The following is a 23079-nucleotide window of genomic DNA, read 5'->3' on the forward strand; positions in this document are numbered from 1 at the left end:
CCTACCTTACCTAGTTTTTCACTCCCTTCTCCTCCTTACCACCACAAAATTGCGTCAAGAGTGTCTTGTGTCTACTATTCTGTCATTCTTGCATGTCACAGTATTTTTCAATATAGCATTGTTGAGGGTGCTACTGTCTGTTTTCATGATGCTTTTGACTTTAACAATAATTTAAATTTGCCTCTGACCCAGGAGACCAGGGTTCGAATCTCGGCTCTGTCTGCTCAGTAAGCTAGCACCTATTCAGTAGGAGACCTTAGGCAAGTCTTCCTAACACTGTTACTGCCTATAGAGCGTGCCCTAGTGGCTGCAGCTCTGGCGCTTTGAGTCCGCCAGGAGAAAAGCACGATATAAATGTTATTTGTCTTGTCTAATTTTTCTTATGGATTGAGCATAAATAGTACATGCTAGGCTAGTTTCAGCTAGCTTCAGCTAGAAGTGTTGGTGGTATAATGGATATGTTAGTTACCTACCATACACTGAGACCTAGGTTCAATCCCCAGCCAGTATGTAAGCTGGCTTTTGAAATACTGGAATTCCCTGGCAGATGAGACCCTCTGGTAGGAGGGAGGAGGGAATAGGTAGAAGGGGTGGAGAGAGGAGGGTGGAGGGAAGCAGGTGTCCCTTAACTAATTAGTGTAGGCAGACAAGTGAGTCAAATGGCATAAGGACCTTGCTTGGAGGAGGGGAGGGCGGGCCTCCAGCAGTGAGAGCAGTGTGTTTGGCAATAATGTGCCTGCTGACTGTGATGTAGAGGAGCATTATGGGGCGAATCGAACTTCCGCATAAGTTCGCCTGGTGCAGGCGAACGCGAACCACCAAAGTTCGCCTGGAACCATTCGCCGGCGAACAGTTCGCTACATCTCTACCCTACATTACAAAAATCATGAAATGCAACAGCATCCTCTGTATAGGAGCAATCAATTTAAGTGTGGAAAAGTCTTCCTGTATTAAAAAGATGAAGTTGCTGTGAACAGTTCATTATAAAGAAAAAAAAATCTTACATCTGCATCCTTTTTAATTAATTTTAACTAGCTGCACTCCAGTGTTTGGAGGTGGATAGAGGGATAAGACAAGGTTATCCTTTTATTTGAGATTCTTTCATATAAAAGGATAACAGACAATTTAAAAAAAAATCTAGTTATCAAATAGAAATCTTAGAATTAGTATTTAACTGTATTTGACATTGAAATTCCTCAAAGCATAAATTATTGATAAATTTCACTAGAGATGGTTAATGAGATGCCGATAATTCCAATTTGTATGCAAATACAATGTAAATTGCATATTGTTTGGAATTGGGCCAATCAAATGCACTTACTGTCAATTTTGATTGGCCCAGATCCAAGCTATGTACAAGTAGCATGCAAACCAGAATTATTAAAAGCAGCAAAAAAAAATCTACTTCCATAGCCTTCCTATCCCCCACCGTTCCTGATCTGGGAGTGATTGCGCTACCTGCCATGTACGAGCTCAGACGCACTGTGCAGGTGCAAAGTACAGCCTGCACAGTAACATGGAGTCACTCATACAGGGCTTTTATGCTGTGAACAAGCAGCTCCATGCCACTGCGCATGCGTGAACCCTACTGGTGCCTGCGCATTGCAGCCACGCATGTATACTGAGGGGATTGCGACACAGAAATGAAGAGGGTGACTGAGGAGTGGTTGTGGGGAATCGGGAAAGCCTCTGAATCATCCAGAGGCTTTCCTCTACAATGGTGTGTCTAACTTTTCTTTCTTTTTTTTTTTTTTTTTTTTGAGGCTTACATCTCATTGACCATTTGTACAGTCCACCCAAAGGCAATCTTTGTTCCTTTGTGTTTCTTGGTTATTTTTTTTTACATTTTACATTTCTTGCTTTAATTGTTTTTAGGCCATCAGAGTTTTCTTCATGTTAAGAGCTTTATCGCTGCATCTGCGTAAAGAGCCAGAGACTCAGCTTCCTCTGACCAGAGAAGAGGACCTCATAAAGACAGATGACGTACTTGACCTCAGTGAGTAACATATCACTTTTACCAGAGCCTTGTGAGATGCTGTGGCCATCCGTAATCAATATGGAATGTTTAGTCATTTGTGAATGGAATTCTTAGTCATAAGAAATCAGTCTGAAATGGAATTGCATTTCATTCAATACATTGTTAGTTCATATTTCCAAGAAAAGCATTTTCCATTTCTTGTCACTCTCGGAGCTCTGCTGCCTGTAATATCTGCAGCCTTGGCTCTACAATTCATTTACTTACGAGTAACGAGTGGACTTCAGAATACACTTTCACTGCTTGGCTCCTTTCCACCAGTTGTCATGCAGAACGTGCTTATGGCTTTTGCTTGGGAAAATTATACTGTCTGTGTGCATAGTTTTCCACCATCTAGCTTTAGTGTCTGTAGTCCAGATTTAACCCTGTTCAATCCAATTTTCTAATCATTCACCTGGGTTATCTGTGATTGCTGCTGCAGTGAGTGTCTCAATGAGGTCTCTACCTCCTCAAACTACTGTGAGGAGGCCACTTGTCCATCAGCAGTGGGTGGGGCCAGCCCCAGTTAAGAGGAATTTTAACAAAAAAATTAAAAAAAATAAATCAATACATTGCAAAGTGAGAAGTTAAAAAATAGAACAGGTCAAGGAAAGAATGGTATTCACCATGTAATTAATTCATGTTGTTTGATCCACAATGAGCCTACACATGATCATGTTTGCTACTGGCAGACAAAAAAAAAATACACAGCAGCAACTGCCATTATTTATAACAACACTCACTAACATTGCGAAAGGCTAAAAGTTTTTTTTTTTTTTTTAAAGATATACATGTGCACAGAGGGAGATACTGGTTGCTTGGCAGTTGGAAACAGCTGTTATTTCCCACAATGCGACAATTTCAAAAACAGGGGATCAATGTGTTGGACCTTATACCAGGGCAGGCAGCGTGGAGCTCAAATGTGCCCACGTAACAGTTATGATATTTATAACGTATATATTAGCTATAAAATTTATATGACCTGGCGCAGCGCGGGGGATGACAGTATTGAAAAGACACTTTAGAGAGGCTGACCCTGTGCCAGACAAGACCCATCGAGGGTGCCTCGAGAAGTGGCCATATTTCTCCTTGTTGGACTATGTCAGACATTAGAGCGATGGGGGAATAACCAAGTGTCGGACCAAGCTCAACATTGGATTGGAAAATGTTAAAGTAACCCTGTCACTAGTTCAGTTATACATATTAAAGCTCCATGGTTCAAACTAAAGGCACTACTGCAGATCCGACTGATAGCAGATTAACCATGGCCATGTCTCTTTATAAAATTAGGTTTTTAAACAACCTGAATTTTAAATACAAAATAGGTCATGGGATCCATGTTGCCTGTTCATCACCTGAAGCCAAGCCTATCAGCTGACTGACGTGGCTGGCAGTCTGTAGTAAGGCTGTGTGGTGGCAGCGAGAGGTTACTGAGATAGAAACGCAGAGTTGTAAAATAGTAATACAACGCAGAGTTGTAAAATAGCAATCCAATCTATATAAAAGTACTATTTTTCTGTGAGCATAATTAATTAGTTCTGTTAAATGTATTTCTTAAAATGTCTGAATTTATGCTTTAGTTCTCTTTCACACGTCGCGTTGCTTTGTGTTGCCATATTTTCCCCTGCCCCAGCTTGCCCCAGTGGTCATTAGTCTCTGTGAGACTGGCCACACTACCCATGGTGCAACATGATGTGATGGAAGTGCTTCTGAAGACGCAGTGACAACGCAGACTCTGCAGTAAATTGCCTAGCGGTATGAGCATCAAGCGTTCAAAATTCACTGACCTACTTCCTGTCCATTAGAGAGCACATCACTGAGCAGGGGACGAAGCTAAGCAAAACAAGAACAGAAACCCCGTAACAAGCACCACTCAATAACTACTGTCAATGAAAAGCAATGAGATCTTTTATTTGAACAATAATCTACCACATAGAAATATACAACAAGGGAGCATTCCCGAGTGATTCAAAATATTATTAAAACATCCCATAAAACGTCTCCATACTCAGTGTTTCAGTTGCGATCAATAATAAATCACATATCTAAATGAATAATAATAATATGCAGGGCTGGGTGGGTCAGAATAGAGCCCTCAGCCTGTGAGAACCTCGGGTTCAGTATAAATAGAGGTGCAGTGCTAACCACTTAGTCAAAAAAACAAAAAATACATCAGTGAAAAAATATCAAAGAAGTGTCATATAAAATGCCCCACAATATATCAAACGTATCCATAATTGTGGAAAAAGTGCTAAATCTGTGCAAAAACATGCAATGTATGAGCAATAATTAGCATCTTAATCTGTAGTGGAATATGGACCGTGTAGTAGCCCACAAATAGTGCATAGGAAAAAAGTAAAGTAGGTATACTTAGCCCAGGAGTAGATGAATAGATAGGCAACAGATGAGCAGGAGAGATGGAGGATCCCCTCATGCAACCCCACTAGTTATGCGGGCGCAACCCCGCTTTCTCAAGGAGAGGAGAGACCGTTATTGAGTGGTGCTTGTTACGGGGTTTCTGTTCTTGTTTTGGCTAGTAATATATTTTGGCCCCAGCACACTCTGAAGCTCAACACACACCATACAATCTTGGTTGTACAGATTTACCAAATCTATGTAGTATAAGGGCCAACAGATTGAAAATACCTTGAATGATTGATTGGATAAGCTCTTATACTACATGAAAGTGGTAAGATTGAACAACCAAGATTGTATGGTGTGTGTTGAGCCTAAGGCTCAACACACACCATACAATCTTGGTTGTTCAATCTTACCACTTTCATGTAGTACAAGAGCTTATCCAATCAATCATTCAAGGTATTTTCAATCTGTTGGCCCTTATACTACATATATTTGGTAAATCTGTACACCCAAGATTGTATGGTGTGTGTTGAGCTTTAGTTTCATTCACAAGGGTGCGGACAACTTGCCTTGATAAGGGGACGAAGCTTATTAATTCATTGATTGAACTGAATCAAGAAAGGTGTGGTTCCCCAAGTAGGATACATTTCTTCATGTCTCAGTCTATCCTAAACACTAGCATGGTTATGGCCTCAAGGACTGGAGTGGGACACCTGTCCAGTAGAACCAAAATAAAAATGTGGGACTTGGTCCCATGTAGGATTGCTTCTCTGGATAAAATTATTTAAGTGATACCGTTGTTTAAATGAACACACTAATCAACAGTAGACACAGCACTAAAACGTTTATCCAGGTTCTAATACAAATTTATTTTGTTTTTTGTTTTTTTACTATGTGAAAAGCCACGGAGAGAATGTTAAATTGCTAAATGGCAAAAGAGATTTCATTCATGCAGCATTAACCCTTCAGCAGCTAATTTATTTAGAGGCTTGCAAGTGCTCCAGGCCAATTTTAGCACATTTTTTATTTCTTCTCTGTTATACATTTCCATGCTTCTAATTAGTACAGCTGTAATGTGTACTTATGGCCACTTGTCACGAGGGGGCAGCGTGAGACAACAGAGGACTTCCACCTTCAGTTTCTATATTTTCTGCTAGTAGAGAAAGATCAAAGCATGCCAAGAATGTACCTCACAATGAGTTCTGCTGACTGAGGCCAATAGCAGTGCGCTTATCTCAAACGAGTTAACTGCTGAAGCTGCTAATGAATTAACAGCAGTTAGTTATTCCATTATAGAAATCCTCTTTATTTCTACTTTTTTTAATTATTTGATATATTTATGTAACTTAAGCATTGTGAACTTACAGGAAAGCAGCAGTTCCAGAGCCAGGTGACAGTGGTATGTGTGAATTATAAGAGGATAGGATGCAACCATTTTTTGAAAAGTGTGTGGGGGGGGGGGGGGGGGGAGAGAGAAAAAAAAGTGAGGTCAGCCAGTAGAGTATCATTCAGTAGTAGCAGTGTTATTAAAGCTCAATTTAACCTACATTTCAACAAGGCAACTGTGTTGTTATGTTGATGAGTTTATATTGTAAGTATTACTTTTTGAGTTGAACTTTTCTAATTCAAAAATTGTAGCTGTATTTGACTGCAGCTTATAGTACTAGTACAATTGCTTGTTACTTGTGAACTAAAAGTCTGCCATCTACAGTCCTTCCTGCTTTACATGTCACATGATCACACCTGATTGACCCTCCCACCAGCTGATCCTAAAGGGGGTAGGAAATGATCTATAGTATAGTTTGTCAAGAACATTTTGGCACGTAAAAAATATATTCTGTTCCCTCTTTGCTTCTAAACATTGTTTATAATCACTTATCAATCTGATTTTGCAAATTGTTTTATTTTGAGTTCAATTGGGCTTTAAAAAGTTAAAACATATGCCATAGTACTGAAGTAAGGTAAAGGTGGGTAAAGAAAAAAACCAGCACGGGATATAACAGCTACAGGGTGGCTGATAGAAGCCCCAGGTACGTGTCTGTTTTTGTTTATTGGATGACTCCACAGAACCCCTTTAACCACTTAACAACCTCTGGCACGCTTATCTACGCCCCTTTAAAATTCACCTGAGTCACAGGGGCGTAGATAGGCAACTCCTGTTTATTTTCCTGCTGTGCGCGATCGCGTTCGCGTGCGCGTTCGCGTCCGCGTGCACGTGGACGTGCATACGCGTCGGGCACCCGCTGGTCTGTGATTGGCTGATGTGAACATGTGTTCACAAAGCCAATGACAGTGCTTATTCATGCAGAATGTGTGTAAACATTGTATCAGTCACTATGCTGTTACAGTTACTGAGATCACTCGTGAGAGGATCTCAGATAACTAACACAGCATTAGTGACTGATCAGCATCAGTGAGGTTTTTTTTAAATAAATTATACCCCCATTAAGCTCATTAACCCTTGCCTCCCTTAAATGTGAAAATTGCTGTGGTTTTTAGGTGAAAAACCCCGTGGTAGAGAAGTGGTTAAGTAATGTGACTCCTGTCATAGAACATCACCCTAGGTTGCCATACATCAGGTGACTTGGAGGTCAAATGAACACCCGATTCATTTATTATAATCGTGTGAAAAACAGTGCCACCATGAACATTTCCGATCGACTATGTGACCAATTTCGGGTCAAGATGTGTTGCATGCATCGATTGGGCACGTTGCGAGATGTAGGGCGGACATGCTTGATTGTGTACGTGACAGTAGCGGGACGACCATGACGTAAACCCCAGAACTGTCCCCCCAATATAAAATGTGTCCCCCGAAGCAGTTTATTTTACCTGTCCGTGGGGTTTGTGTATGCAGACGGAGCCAGGGTCGGACACAGACAGGTCACCGATGGACACAATTTACATTACGGGGAACAGGCTGATTCCCAAGAGATTCCATGCTGAAACCGAGAAACGGCTTGCGGTGTATGGGCAGGCAACAAATGTTTATTCAATCAGAGAGATCGATCTGTCTCTTGGTCGATCTGCCCATACATTGTCTGATGTATGGGCACCGTTACAGACAGTACAAGAGTCCATGAACAGAAGTAGAATCCAAGGGAGTGACAAAGTCAGATTAGGAGCTTGATAGCAAACCTAAGTACAAAATGCTGGTTGTAACTTTCAGACAAAGTGGCATTTGTATTGCTTTTTTCAAATGTACAGCCCATTTAACTCATAGGCAGAGCCAGACAGATGTCTAGGATGAGACCTGCAGTAGGGGGCACCACATACCTGCCTTAGCACACTGTGCTTTATGGAATTGACGTATACAATTGCTAGTTCTATTAAGAAAGGGGTGCATAGTAATGTTAACACCTAAATGGGCACTGCGTATCAGTAGAGATGGCCTGTGCTTTGCAAGGGCGGACAGTTCATGGCAGACAATGTTTGTTCCCCATTTGCATTCACGACGAATGTTCGCCTTACCTCATACATGCTAGAATCACCAAATTTGCTAGGTATGTTAAGGAGAACAGAGGGTTCTGAAAACCTCTTTTTGGAGGATGTCTTTTTTTTCCCCCTCTTGTTCACACTGTTACCTTTAACATACCAAGTAAATTTGGTAATTCTGGCACATATGGGGGGAAGGGGGGGATTGCTTTTCACTGCTAAAGTTTGATGAGCCCCCTTGATCAAAGACCAACTAAAGCTATTGGAACATGAATATAAGGTATCCACAGTAATGAGACAACAGTCACCTGATTGAACTGTATTCATCATATGGATCAGTGGACAGTCTGACATATGTAGACAGGCACTGCTGGCAGAGTCCTACCAGTGGGATGATGGTTAGACCTATGTAAAAAGCCTGTCCAGCTACTGTAGTCTCCTCTGTGACTCCTCCCTCCAGTCCCCCCCCCCCTCTTTAGGCCCAGTTCACAAAACTGATCCGTGGAATGCATCCATTTTTAAAAGGCATCAGTTTTTCATCCATAACCCTTAGTTCCATTACTGCCTGGTCAATGTGACGCATCTGTTGTTGTAGATTTATCACAGCCTCCACAAACTTGTGGAACGTGGCAAACTGATCCATTTCAAATGGAGCAATGTGAACAGATCCTATTGATTAACATAGGATCCAATCACCTCCATTAGGATCCAGTCCGTTTGTGTACTGACGCACCCACACCCTACCTACATCTTCTCCTGTTACGGAAGATAAGGTCCTTTCTCATGGGTACCATTATACCGTATAATCTGTGTTTGTAGGCTGATTGAACTAGGCATCCATTTCTGAAGACTATCATTAATTTGGAACATCTCCTTTGCTCCCGAAAAATGAACTACGCTCAATACCGTTAGGAGGGATTCGGCAGGAATCTATAACTTTTGCTATAAATATACAGGGAGTGCAGAATTATTAGGCAAATGAGTATTTTGACCACATCATCCTCTTTATGCATGTTGTCTTACTCCAAGCTGTATAGGCTCGAAAGCCTACTACCAATTAAGCATATTAGGTGATGTGCATCTCTGTAATGAGAAGGGGTGTGGTCTAATTACATCAACACCCTATATCAGGTGTGCATAATTATTAGGCAACTTCCCTTCCTTTGGCAAAATGGGTCAAAAGAAGGACTTGACAGGCTCAGAAAAGTCAAAAATAGTGAGATATCTTGTAGAGGGATGCAGCACTCTTAAAATTGCAAAGCTTCTGAAGCGTGATCATCGAACAATCAAGCGTTTCATTCAAAATAGTCAACAGGGTCGCAAGAAGCGTGTGGTAAAACCAAGGCGCAAAATAACTGCCCATGAACTGAGAAAAGTCAAGCGTGCAGCTGCCAAGATGCCACTTGCCACCAGTTTGGCTATATTTCAGAGCTGCAACATCACTGGAGTGCCCAAAAGCACAAGGTGTGCAATACTCAGAGACATGGCCAAGGTAAGAAAGGCTGAAAGACGACCACCACTGAACAAGACACACAAGCTGAAACGTCAAGACTGGGCCAAGAAATAGCTCAAGACTGATTTTTCTAAGGTTTTATGGACTGATGAAATGAGAGTGAGTCTTGATGGGCCAGATGAATGGGCCCGTGGCTGGATTGGTAAAGGGCAGAGAGCTCCAGTCCGACTCAGACGCCAGCAAGATGGAGGTGGAGTACTGGTTTGGGCTGGTATTGTCAAAGATGAGCTTGTGGGGCCTTTTCGGGTATGAGGATGGAGTCAAGCTCAACTCCCAGTCCTACTGCCAGTTTCTAGAAGACACTTCAAGCAGTGGTACAGGAAGAAGTCTGCATCCTTCAAGAAAAACATGATTTTCATGCAGGACAATGCTCCATCACACGCGTCCAAGTACTCCACAGCGTGGCTGGCAAGAAAGGGGATAAAAGAAGAAAAACTAATGACATGGCCTCCTTGTTCACCAGATCTGAACCCCATTGAGAGCCTGTGGTCCATCATAAAATGTGAGATTTACAAGGAGGGAAAACGGTACACCTCTCTGAACAGTGTCTGGGAGGCTGTGGTTGCTGCTGCACGCAATGTTGATGGTGAACAGATCAAAACACTGACAGAATCCATGGATGGCAGGCTTTTGAGTGTCCTTGCAAAGAAAGGTGGCTATATTGGTCACTGATTTGTTTTTATTTTGTTTTTGAATGTCAGAAATGTATATTTGTGAATGTTGAGATGTTATATTGGTTTCACTGGTAAAAATAAATAATTGAAATGGGTATATATTGGTTTTTTGTTAAGTTGCCTAATAATTATGCACAGTAATAGTCACCTGCACACACAGATATCCCCCTAAAATAGCTAAAACTAAAAACAAACTAAAAACTACTTTCAAAAATATTCAGCTTTGATATTAATGAGTTTTTTTGGGTTCATTGAGAACATGGTTGTTGTTCGTTAATAAAATTATTCCTCAAAAATACAACTTGCCTAATAATTCTGCACTCGCTGTAATTAACAGTTTTACACACATGGAGTTACACTTTTCTGATTCTTAGTTGCTATAGATTGTGTATGTACAGTGTTGTACAAATTATCGTAGGACCCTCTTTCACTAGCTGCGATCTGCTTCAAAAAGCGGATCGCAGCAGTCTCTCTGATCGCCAGAGCACCGCCAAGAACATGTAAATCGTGGTGCTCATTTCCCACTAGTGCGCAACATTTTTTCCCTGAATGCAACCACTGGCTTGCACGATTCTTGTTGCATTCGCACTACGTTCCTGACAGCTGTATAGCGCACTCGTGAGTACTGGAAAAAGCCGCTTGCGCAAACGCAGGGCTCGCTTGTGGAAAAGGGCCCTTACACGGAATATCCACTTTTCAGCACTGATATTATTGTCCAAAATTCTGAAATATCTGTCAGTTTTGAACATCAAAGCGGAACTGCATACTACCGTTTGACTTGAGTTAAGAGATACTACTAATCAATTTTAAGTGATTGCAGATAGCCAGTCATGATTGCTTAATAGCGTTTGCGCCAGTAGCTGTCTTATTAAGAGCTTACTGGCAGTACGTGTGTAGTTCACTCCGTTTATTTAATGAGGTTTGCAGTTTACTGAAACCAATTCAGTCAAGAAAATCAAATGATAAAAAAATCAGATTTCCTGTTGAACAACTCCTATTTAGCCCAACATAAACTCCTATTTAACTCCGCATAAAGAGCTTCAGAGTTTATTTTGAGACGACAACAGAAATATTACAATACAGACAGTAGATGCTAAGGTTTAGTGTAACTCCAAAAGGATGCTTTCGTCTACAGCAGGCCATACATGCATCAAACAATGCAACATCGTGTTTAACAGATTTTCAATAGATGTCATCTATTGACATTCTGTGTGCATGAGGGATTCCATCCCTCTCTGATCAAATTCAAATCAGAGAGGGATTAATCTGTTTGCCACATTGGATAGCAATCTAAACATGTATTGGCACCTTAAGGTCACCATACATTACTCAATTTGCAGCATTGATCTCTGGCAGATTCAATCAATGATCACATCTGTGAGAGATCGATGCTGCAAGGTGGCAGTCCGATGCTAAATATGATAAAAATCGGAGGATTGGGGAGTAGCGACACCCCATCCTAAATGTATAGCTGTATAGAGGTAGGGATGGTGTGGGATCGACCAGGACTTCCCTCTTTACATCCCCTTACACGTTTGAATGACACAGCAATTTAGACACATTGGGTGCCCCCTCTGTATTTTTTCATGTGGTGTATTTTTACATGTGGTTGTGAACCAGGTGGCTCTCTTTTAATGGCATACTAATAAAGTTTTATCTTTTATATTTCATTGTATGACAGGGTTTGTCCAACTGGACACCTTTGTTGCGCAGTATATTTCCCTGTACATACATACGGATTGCTTGAAGCCTGACTAGATTAGCTTCATGCTTGTTGTAGGTGGGCAATCCAGACATTACTACAGCGAAAGAGGTCAGCAGGACTGCCAGGCAATCGGTACAGTTTTCAAAAGGAAATTATTACAGTATCACAGCCTCCATATCCCTCTTACTTCAGGTTCCCTTTAAGTCTAACGATGCATAAGCTTGACAAATTAATCATGCCTAATAGTCACCTTCTTCAGGATTATTGACTGTTACTGCTGAAATTCTGGGCAGCATTAAATACTGTTCCACGTTGAAAGGAAGAAGTAATTCGGGAACCAATTATCGCCGGCACCCGGATTACATTTAAAATGTAATTCCGTCTTTGGTGGCACCAGGACAGGCCCAGCGTGGCAGCGAGTGCACACCGAGATACCCTTTCTGGTTTTTGAGATGCCCCCCGCATGATCTGAAATTAGTGCCTGTGCCTGCAAGTTGTTAGCTTTGTTCTATTGAGCTATTCCAATAAAAATAGCACAATTTGTGCTTTAAATTGCTTTATTTCATCATCTGAGTTCCCCGGAGCCAAGCTGGAGTTTCTTGCAAAACTGATGTTTTGATTGCAATGATATTAAAACTAAAATTAACCCTTATGGATCTGATTTGTGGTTCAGTTAGTAAATTGTGTAACCAGGAAGTGCCTATGACGCGGTAACTAGGAAGAGTATCGGCAGAGGAACGAGTACACCGGAAGGCTGCAGTCTATATACCGAGACTGCAGCGATGAGGAACGCGGCGGATGGGATGCCAAAGAGCTGCACCCTTAATGAGTGGAAAGCCTCATGATACAGTAAACATGAATGTGGATGATCGGGCAGCCTCGGATTACCGCAGATGGAGGACAGGAGCGCGGCGGCAGGATCAGGTGAGTATATTCCGAGACCCAAAACCGTACCTTTGGAATATAAGACGCAGCCACTTTTTCCCCCCAGTTTTGGGGAAGAAAAAGTGCGTCTTATATTCCGAAAAATACGGTAGATTAAATACAGACCTGCAGCATCAAAGAGAGAAGAGCCATCAATTCAATTGTAATAAAACAGACAGATAAGTGACAGCGCTCAAAGATGCATCCGAACTGCAAGCCTACAGAGGCAATGCAAAGCCCCTCCGGAACTAAATACATGCCTTGAATGCAAACAGATGCAAATCATGTGCTAATTCTAATCTAAAATTGTTGAAAGTGAATTTGAAGCAGTGAATGCAGCTGGCCACTAGTATACTTACATTGAACTTGCATAGTGGGAAACATGGCAGCTCTTTCACACAAAAACTTATGCCTGAATGGTTTATCTGCATTGATGTGCGGACCCCAACAACTGGACTACATCACACACCTAGCACTCACTACAGGCAAAAAGGGGGGGGGTGAACTTATACCTGAATGATTTGTCTGCATTGATGTGCAGAGCCCCACTGGACTGCATTACACACCTAGCACTCACTACAGGCAAAGGGGGGTGTTAGCTTCAGTGATGAAGCTAACACCCCCCCCCCCCCCCCTTGCCTGTAGTGAGTGCTAGGTGTGTAATGCAGTCCAGTGGGGCTCTGCACATCAATGCAGACAAATCATTCAGGTATGAACTCTCACTACAGGCAAAGAAGGGGGAAGGGTGAACTTATACCTGAATGATTTGTCTGCATTGATGTGCAGAGCCCCACTGGACTGCATTACACACCTAGCACTCACTACAGGCAAAGGGGGGTGTTAGCTTCAGTGATGAAGCTAACACCCCCCCCCCCCCCCCTTTGCCTGTAGTGAGTGCTAGGTGTGTAATGCAGTCCAGTGGGGCTCTGCACATCAATGCAGACAAATCATTCAGGTATAAGTTCACCCCTCCCCCCTCTTTGCCTGTAGTGAGAGTGCTAGGTGTGATTTGTCTGCATTGATGTGCAGAGCCCCACTGGACTGCATTACACACCTAGCACTCACCACAGGCAAAGGGGGGTGTTAGCTTCAGTGATGAAGCTAACACCCCCCCCCCCCCCCCCTTTGCCTGTAGTGAGTGCTAGGTGTGTAATGCAGTCCAGTGGGGCTCTGCACATCAATGCAGACAAATCATTCAGGTATAAGTTCACCCCCCCCCCCCTCTTTGCCTGTAGTGAGAGTGCTAGGTGTGTGATGTAGTCCAATTCAATTGTAATATCAATTCAAATGTATTTATACCGTGCTGGTATATCCAGACGTTGCTTTCTTATCAAGTCAAAATTTTTGCTAGTCCTTTAAAGCACTTGCAAACTAAAGGCTCATACACACATCAGACTATAGTCTTTGGAAAATGAAAGATCACAGACCAATCTTACCACCCTTCATGTAGTATGAGAGCCATACTCTACACAGTCTTTTCTATGGAGCTGAACTCCTCATCAGAAAAAAATCTTTGCAAGATGCTGGACACACAGATGCTGTACAGACACAAAAGATCAGTATCTGCAAAAGATCTGTTCCTGCCAAAAATCCATTCCTGCAAATTGCAATGATGGTCTATGAGATCTGCAGATCATCATACACACATGATTTAACTGACATTCATCTGCAGATCAAGCAATCATCCGCAGATCTGAAAATCCATCCTGGTGGATCTGATCTGTAGATGAATGTCAGTTAAATCATGTGTGTATGATGATCTGCAGATCTCATAGACCATCATTGCAATTTGCAGGAATGGATTTTTGGCAGGAACAGATCTTTTGCAGATACTGATCTTTTGTGTCTGTACAGCATCTGTGTGTGCAGCATCTTGCAAAGATTTTTTTCTGATGGGGAGTTCAGCTCCATAGAAAAGACTGTGTAGGTATGGCTCTCGTACTACATGAAGGGTGGTAAGATTGGTCTGTGATCTTTCATTTTCCAAAGACTATAGTCTGATGTGTGTATGGGGCCTAAGTCCCAAGCCAAGGTTTAATATAGTTATTCCCTGTAACTGCGACCAGTCAATGCTGCTCTGCACAGTACAAGCTGTGTTGATTGGTCAGTAGTTCTGCACATTGTAACACCTGCTGTTACTGGCAAAGATTACTTTTGTTTTATCTTTGCAGTTGTGACAGTCAGATCGGTTCTTGGTTTCCTATAAGGCCGATGCAAACGGCCAGCAGCTGGTTTCGCCGTGCTCAAATGCTTTTCTGCTACTGCACAGAAAAGTGTCTCAGTGTTTTGTTTCCCATCGATTCATTGTTGGGACACATTTTTAGACCCCTAGAAAGATATTTAAGCGTGAACGTCGTCAATGCTAGAAGCTACATGCAGCGTCTCTGAAAATTCAATCAACCATGGTGCTTACACAGTTGGCAGTAAACGTATTAAGATGAGTGCTCCATTAACCTCTTGAGGACTGCAGGGCTAAACCCCCCTAGTGACCAGACCATTTTTAGTAAAATTGGCCACTGCAGCTTTAAGGCCAAGCTGCAGGGCCGCACAACACAGCACACAAGTGACCCCCCCCCCCTTTTCTCCCCACCAACAGAGCTCTCTGTTGGTGGGGTCTGATCGCTCCCCCATGTTTATTTTTATTTTTTATAAATATTTTTGTCAGTGTTTGTTTTTTTTTAAATAAAAAACACTGTTTCTTTAAATTTCTTCCTTCCCTCCCTCCTTCCCCACAGCCAGCCAATTACGGCGATCGGCTGTCATAGGCTTCTGCCTATGAGAGTCGATCGCTCTCTTGTCCTCCCAGGGGGACAGCCGTGTGACACGGCTGTCCCCAGTACAGCGATGCTGCCGATCGCAGCGCTGTACATGTAAATAGACGGCGATCACGCCGTCAGTCTCCCGAGCGGCAATAGCCACTCGGAGACTGGAGCTCCGCCCCCCAAGCAGGAGATGCGCGCGCAGCCTGCGCGCGATCTCCTGCAAAACAGAGCCCCAGGACTTTACGCCAATCGGCGTTAGGCGGTCCTGGGGCTGCCGCTGCGGCCACGCCCAGCGGCGTGACGCGGTCAGCAAGAGGTTAATCTCAACATGGAACGTGGTGGATCCCTGCGGTAGATGAACCAAGCTTAACACAGTACATTTTTACATCTTACTTCCTTAAAGGTTTACTTCAGCGAAAAAAGTAACAGTTACAACTTAACAGATCCGACAATTTTTGGACTAGTCTATCTCATGGGAGATTCTCTGGGTTTTCTTTTTTAAAAACATTTCCTGAAGAGCAGTTGCTAAGTCTAACTGCCAAAATAGTGTGCAAATGAGTAGGAGGGCTGGCTGGTATCTTAGGGCCTGAGCCCACTAACACAGTTCTATCCACTTTTCAACATCTGTAACATTAATATGTAACTGAAAAGCGGACACAACTGCGTTAGTGGGCTCAGACCCTAACTATTTGGCAGTTAAACTTCTGTTCAGGAAATGCTGTTGAAAACAAAGACAACCCTGAGAGTCCCCTATGAGGAGATGGACTAATCCAAACCCTATCGGTTCTGTCAGATTTTAACTGCTTACTTTTTTTGTTTTGCTGGAGAGGTCCTTTAGTTTAAATGGACACTATTGTGAGTTTGTTCTGAGTGGTTTCTTCTCTTGATCTTTGTCATTCTGCTGAACTATTTAGATGTCCTAAATTCTGTTAAGTGAAATTTCCTTTTCATTATTCAGAGGAACAGCGTGTACAAATTGTTACTTGAATTCATCATGTAGAATACCTTATCAGAGTATCTTATGCCTGCTGTAGAGCAAGGAACATTCTGTTATTGTACAGTAATGGAGATTTACAAGGAAGAGACTGCACAACATTCACTCCTGTAACTTCTCAGTTGAAGAGCGCTTACTTTTTATTGTGCTTTAGCAATAAAATAAATCCAATATATTCAAACTGACACAAAGCCTACAGTACCTCAAGATCACCAGGAAATAGTTCAGTTTCTTTAAAACAAAAACAAACACACTTTGGAATAAAAATAGCATACATAAAGCGCCATGCTATTTAGAGAAGCCAGCTCTACCAGTTTAAACTTATGGTATTCCAAACAGAAAATGTACGATGTGAAAGTCCAGCCTTAAACTGTACGGTCTGTTCTGGGTATAGTGTGAATGGGGTTTTTCCCTTTTTAAAGTGTACCAGTAGCGAAAAAAAGTGCCTTGGGTGCTACTTACCTTGGGAGTGGGATCCTAAAGAGGCTTCACCCATCCTCCTTTGAAGCCCCGTTCCAGCACTGGGCCCCCCCCTCCCCCCCAAAAAAGCTTGTCAACAGGTCTCGCAGGAGCACCATCACGTTTGGCTTTCTTCGGAGAAGCCAGGCTGCTTCGGTTCCACACTACTGCCCAGGCTCGAGCCATCTCTGCCTGCAATGTAGCACAGAATCTATCGGGTTTGGCTATTTCCACCGAAGCCTGAGCGTTTCTATTACATGCGTGCATGGATGCCACTGTTCATGGGTCCCAGCCAGTGTCTGACTGGGAGCTGGAAAAGCTGAGGAAATCCACTTGCTGGCCAAGCAGCAGTAATCAGGTGTTGCTGCTCCCAGTGAGGACTTGCTACAGCTTTCTATTGGGAGTGATAACACAGGGTTACTGCTGCTTGGCCAGCAGGTGGATTTCCTCAGTTTTTCCACCTCCCAGTCCGACAATGGTCCCAGCGCCAGAGTTTACTCGCTGAAGAGATCCAGAGACTTCCCCCTCCTGAGGTGAGTGTCTAAACAAAAGCCTGTGCAAATCTCACAGGCTTGCTTTAAGATTTTTATTGCGGCCTGAGGATTTTTCCTATCTTCCTTTGTTATAACTCTGAAGAAGGTTTTTTTGCAAGATGAGCAATGGGGTGCAAGGAAAATGTGTGTGCTGTTTTCCTTTACACTATTAAAGGACACCTGACTCCAGACAAAGCTACCTAAGGTGGATCCACAGACATCTTTACATTGTCTGGTGTCCATCCTTGAAAATTTTAACTTTCAGCTAAAGTCACATTTGCAGACAGGAAGAGGAAGGCTTTTTACAGAGAGTGAGGAGGGAGGCAATGGGAGGGCGATAGGAGGGAACATTGAATGCCTCTTGCTTTTGAGGCGTTCCTAATCTGGGGGGGTGGTATATTGTTTACATATAAGTGTCTGAGTTCCCCTCACAAGGCATCATAATGTACTGGCTGTGACATTTTTTTTGTTCCACCTATGGCATATTTCCATTATATCCAACACTGATATAGTAGGGTCTGTCTAGTGTAATGTGCATTCAGTCGCTAAACACAATTGTGCATTTGTGTAATGGAAGTGGGCTGAGGTTTTGTACTTGACATATCAAGTGAGTGAGCACCCACAGCAACAGCATGGTACATTATGTAAGGAAAGTTATTGTTGTTCTGGTGCCAGCTGTGTATTCTTTTATGTATGTTTTTTGTTGTTGTTTTTTTCATAATTGAGTTCATAACTTTCTTTTTAGCCAGGAATGTGTCTGTTTTTGTAACAATCATGTGATCCATAAGAAACAAAAACTGATAGAAAGAAGATGTCGTGTCAGAAGTTTTGCAGCTTTCCCTAACATAAATACAAGCTAGTCCAAGCTTCCGGACAGCGCATTTGTCACATGATTTCTTTTATTTATTTTTTTGCAAAGTCCCCATTACTTCTTGATAATAATCTCATTTCTGAGAAACAAGACTTTACATTTAAGTTCAGTTTCAAAGTGAAAATGGACCACTGCCTGGAAGACTCCTAGCTGCATTTAGCAATATCCTTCTGTATGTTTATCCATTTCCAGGAAATTGAAGCCGGTGCTCAGAGAATGTGAAAATGAAAAAAATGGCATATGAAGCATGTGTAATGTTGTTGGTCAATTATGTTATACTGTGTATAGCGTCTAAAATTTATAAACTAACTTTATTAAAAAATATTTACACTGGTTTAGTTATATAAAAAGCTTTATTTTACAAATTAATATTTAGTCTACGCCGAGATTTAAAAAAAAATAAAAAAAGGAAAGAAAACTATCCCTGCTTATCATACCTAAAGGCAAATTCATGGAGCTCTCCACTGGCATACCCAACCAAGAGGAGGAATCCATTTTGAAGCTCCTATCCACCAATTTTAACTTTTATTGCAGTCCTCCCCCCCACGCACACACCAATGCCCCCGCCTCCCCAGTATTAGGTAGCCAGAGATGATCCCCCACACTATGTGTTGCCAAAAGTAATCCCTGTATAGGTAGTAGCTATAGGTAGTTCCCTGTATTAAGTTGCCTCCCAGTATGGTTAGCATGGAGGGGGCACCGTATAAGCATACCTCACTATAGGTAGCCAAGATAGGAAGTCAGAGGTACCAGGTTCAGACATTACAGTATGTGTATACCGGGTTCAGACATTACAGTATGTGTATATCGGGTTCAGGCATTACAGTATGTGTGTACCTGCTTCAGGCATTACAGTATGTATGTACCCGGTTCAGGCATTACAGTATGTGTACCTGGTTCAGGCATTACACTATGTGTGTACCGGGTTCAGGCATTACAATATGTGTGTACCGGGTTCAGACATTACAGTATGCGTGTACCGGGTTCAGACATTACAGTATGTGTGTAGCGGGTTCAGGCATTACAGTATGTGTACCCGGTTTAGGCATTACAGTATGTGTGTACCCGGTTCAGGCATTACAGTATGTGTGTACCCGGTTCAGGCATTACAGTATGTGTACCCGGTTCAGGCATTACAGTATGTGTACCCGGTTAAGGCATTACAGTATGTGTGTACCGGGTTCAGACATTACAGTATGTGTGTAGCGGGTTCAGGCATTACAGTATGTTTACCCGGTTTAGGCATTACAGTATGTGTGTACCCGGTTCAGGCATTACAGTATGTGTACCCGGTTCAGGCATTACAGTATGTCTGTAGCGGGTTCAGACATTACAGTATGTGTGTACCGGGTTCAGGCATTACAGTATGTGTACCCGGTTTAGGCATTACAGTATGTGTGTACCCGGTTCAGGCATTACAGTATGTGTACCCGGTTCAGGCATTACAGTATGTCTGTAGCGGGTTCAGACATTACAGTATGTCTGTAGCGGGTTCAGGCATTACAGTATGTGTACCCGGTTTAGGCATTACAGTATGTGTGTACCCGGTTCAGGCATTACAGTATGTGTACCCGGTTCAGGCATTACAGTATGTGTGTACCCGGTTCAGGCATTACAGTATGTGTACCCAGTTCAGGCATTACAGTATGTGTACCCGGTTCAGGCATTACAGTATGTGTGTACCCGGTTCACGCATTACAGTATGTGTACCAGGTTCAGGCATTACAATATGTGTGTACCGGGTTCAGGCATTACAGTATGTCTGTAGCGGGTTCAGACATTACAGTATGTGTGTACCGGGTTCAGACATTACAGTATGTGTGTAGCGGGTTCAGGCATTACAGTATGTGTACCCGGTTTAGGCATTACAGTATGTGTGTACCCGGTTCAGGCATTACAGTATGTGTACCCGGTTCAGGCATTACAGTATGTGTGTACCCGGTTCAGGCATTACAGTATGTGTACCCGGTTCAGGCATTACAGTATGTGTGTACCGTGTTCAGGCATTACAGTATGTGTGTACCGGGTTCAGACATTACAGTATGTGTGTACCGGGCTCAGGCATTACAGTATGTCTGTAGCGGGTTCAGATATTACAGTATGTGTGTACCGAGTTCAGACATTACAGTGTGTGTGTACCGGCTTCAGACATTGCATACATTTGAAATTGGCGCCGGAGACTTGGGTGCAGGACACAGCTGGTATATGGCTGATCCTGCTTCTGCACAAGTCCGGGCCGTGTTAATTACTATTCCCCCTCCAGGCCGCCATGGATAGTGGGGGAATTATATAATTCGGCTTCCAGCTATTGCTTGTGTTTTAAAAGCATCTTCGGCTCCGTCTTCTGACGGCGCCGACGTTACTCACTGAGCTCGCTATAGCTGTAATTCCTATTACAGTCTATTGTGGCGCCGGCTGCGCCCAAATCTACCTGCGCTGAAAAGCACTGCTCCGCAGACATTACAGTATGTGTTTACAGGGTTCAGACATTGCAGTATGTGTGTACCGGGTTCAGACATTACAGTATGCGTGTACCGGGTTCAGGCATTACAGTATGTGTGTACCGGGTTCAGGCATTACAGTATGCGTGTACCGGGTTCAGGCATTACATTATGCGTGTACCGGGTTCAGGCATTACAGTATGTGTGTACCGGATTTAGACATTACAGTATGTGTGTACCGGGTTCAGACATTACAGTATGTGTGTACTGGGTTCAGACATTACAGTATGTGTGTACTGGGTTCAGACATTACAGTATGTGTGTAGCGGGTTCAGACAGTACAGTATGTGTGTGCGGGTTCAGGCATTACGGTATGTGTGTACCGGGTTCAGACATTACAGTATTTGTATACCGGGCTAAGACATTACAGTATGTGTGTACTGGGCTCAGGCATTACAGTATGTGTGTACAGACAGTCCAGTATGTGTGTACCGGTACCGGGTTCAGGCATTACAGTATATGTGTACCGGGTTCAGTCATTACAGTATGTGTGTACCGGGTTCAGACATTACAGTATGTGTGTACAGGGTTCAGACAAGTATGTGTACAGGGTTCAGACATTACAGTATGTGTACAGGGTTCAGACAATCAGTGGCGTAGCTAAGGAGCTGTGGGCCCCGATGCAAGTTTTACAATGGGGCCCCCCAAAGCACTCTATACGTAACAATTGATACGATGCACCAAAACCTGCCAAGGGCAACTACAGTGTCAGAGGTGCAAGAAAAGGATGGGAAACAGTTTGTTAAGGATCACCACTATTCAAAGTATCTATTGAAGTGATTATTATGAGCACAGGACCAATAGAGAGCTAATATTGTAGTTGAGGTAGGGCCCCTCTGGCCCAAGGGCCCCGATGCGGTCGCTACCTCTGCAACCCCTATTGCTACGCCCCTGCAGACAATACAGTATGTGTGTACCGGGTTGTGTCATTACAGTATGTGTGTACCGGGTTCAGGCATTACAGTATGTGTGTACCGGGTTCAGATATTACAGTATGTGTGTACCGGATTAAGGCATTACACTATGTGTGTACTGGGTTCAGACATTACAGTATGTGTGTACCGGGTTCAGACATTACAGTATGCGTGTACCGGGTTCAGGCATTACAGTATGTGTACCAGGTTCAGGCATTACAGCATGTGTACCGGGTTCAGGCATTACAGTATGCGTGTACTGGGTTCAGGCATTACAGTATGCGTGTACCGGGTTCAGGCATTACAGTATGTGTCCCAGGTTCAGGCATTACAGTATGTGTGTACCGGGTTCAGGCATTACAGTATGTGTACTGGGTTCAGACATTACAGTATGCGTGTACCGGGTTCAGGCATTACAGTATGTGTACCAGGTTCAGGCATTACAGCATGTGTGTACCGGGTTCAGGCATTACAGTATGCGTGTACTGGGTTCAGGCATTACAGTATGCGTGTACCGGGTTCAGGCATTACAGTATGTGTCCCAGGTTCAGGCATTACAGTATGTGTGTACCGGGTTAAGGCATTACAGTATGCGTGTACCTGAATAAGGCATTACAGTATGCGTGTACCTGAATAAGGCATTACAGTATGTGTGTACCGGGTTCAGGCATTACAGTATGTGTACTGGGTTCAGACATTACAGTATGCGTGTACCGGGTCCAGGCATTACAGTATGTGTCCCAGGTTCAGGCATTACAGTATGCGTGTACCGGGTTCAGGCATTACAGTATGTGTGTACCAGGTGCAAGCATTACAGTATGTGTGTACCGGGTTAAGGCATTACAGTATGTGTGTACCGGGTTCAGGCATTAGAGTGTTCGTTTCCCGGTTTCAGACAGTACAGTATGTGTGTATCGGGTTCAGGCATTTATTGTGATGTGCCTGGTCTATAAACAGTTGCATACTGCTACTACTTTTGGCTTTTCCTTGCAGTTTCTGTATTACTGTGTTGTTTACTGGAAATGGGATTTTCTGTATATTGTCACATTTCCTTAATTGCCTTATAAAGTAAATACAAGAGCAGCAGTTCTGTGCACTGGTTAGACATGATGTGGCTGCTTCCATGTATTGATTGCTTGATTGGAACCTGTCTGCTCTCTGGTTTTCTTTTTCGCTTCTCTTTTCTTCAGTAATGCTCATTGATGCGGATTTAATGCAAGTTCCTGTAAAACTTTGCTCTTTCTTCTTCATGTTAACCACTTCAGTGTCTGTAGCATCTGTCAGGCAGTCACCAACAGCTTGTTCTTTCAGGAAGCTCTGTGTTTTTTCATGATCTTGAATATTCAGCATTTTGTCCAGTTATTCTTTTACCTGCTTATTAGAGTACACATAAACTCCATTTATTACCTGTGCAACTGA

General features: G+C 42.9%; 1 protein-coding gene across 3 annotated transcripts in view; it reads left to right on the plus strand.

Annotated features, from left to right (window-relative positions):
• CLEC16A (C-type lectin domain containing 16A) overlaps window positions 1-23079 on the plus strand; it is a 369068-nt gene that overhangs the window by 202618 nt on the left and 143371 nt on the right. For all 3 annotated transcript variants that reach the window (XM_068244692.1, XM_068244690.1, XM_068244691.1), the window contains exon 18: window positions 1876-1996. In XM_068244692.1, coding sequence (XP_068100793.1) covers window positions 1876-1996 — 121 coding nt within the window. The remainder of the gene's footprint in view (window positions 1-1875; window positions 1997-23079) is intronic.

This window comes from Hyperolius riggenbachi, chromosome 7, assembly GCF_040937935.1.
Source record: "Hyperolius riggenbachi isolate aHypRig1 chromosome 7, aHypRig1.pri, whole genome shotgun sequence".
NCBI classification, from domain to species: Eukaryota; Metazoa; Chordata; class Amphibia; order Anura; family Hyperoliidae; genus Hyperolius; species Hyperolius riggenbachi.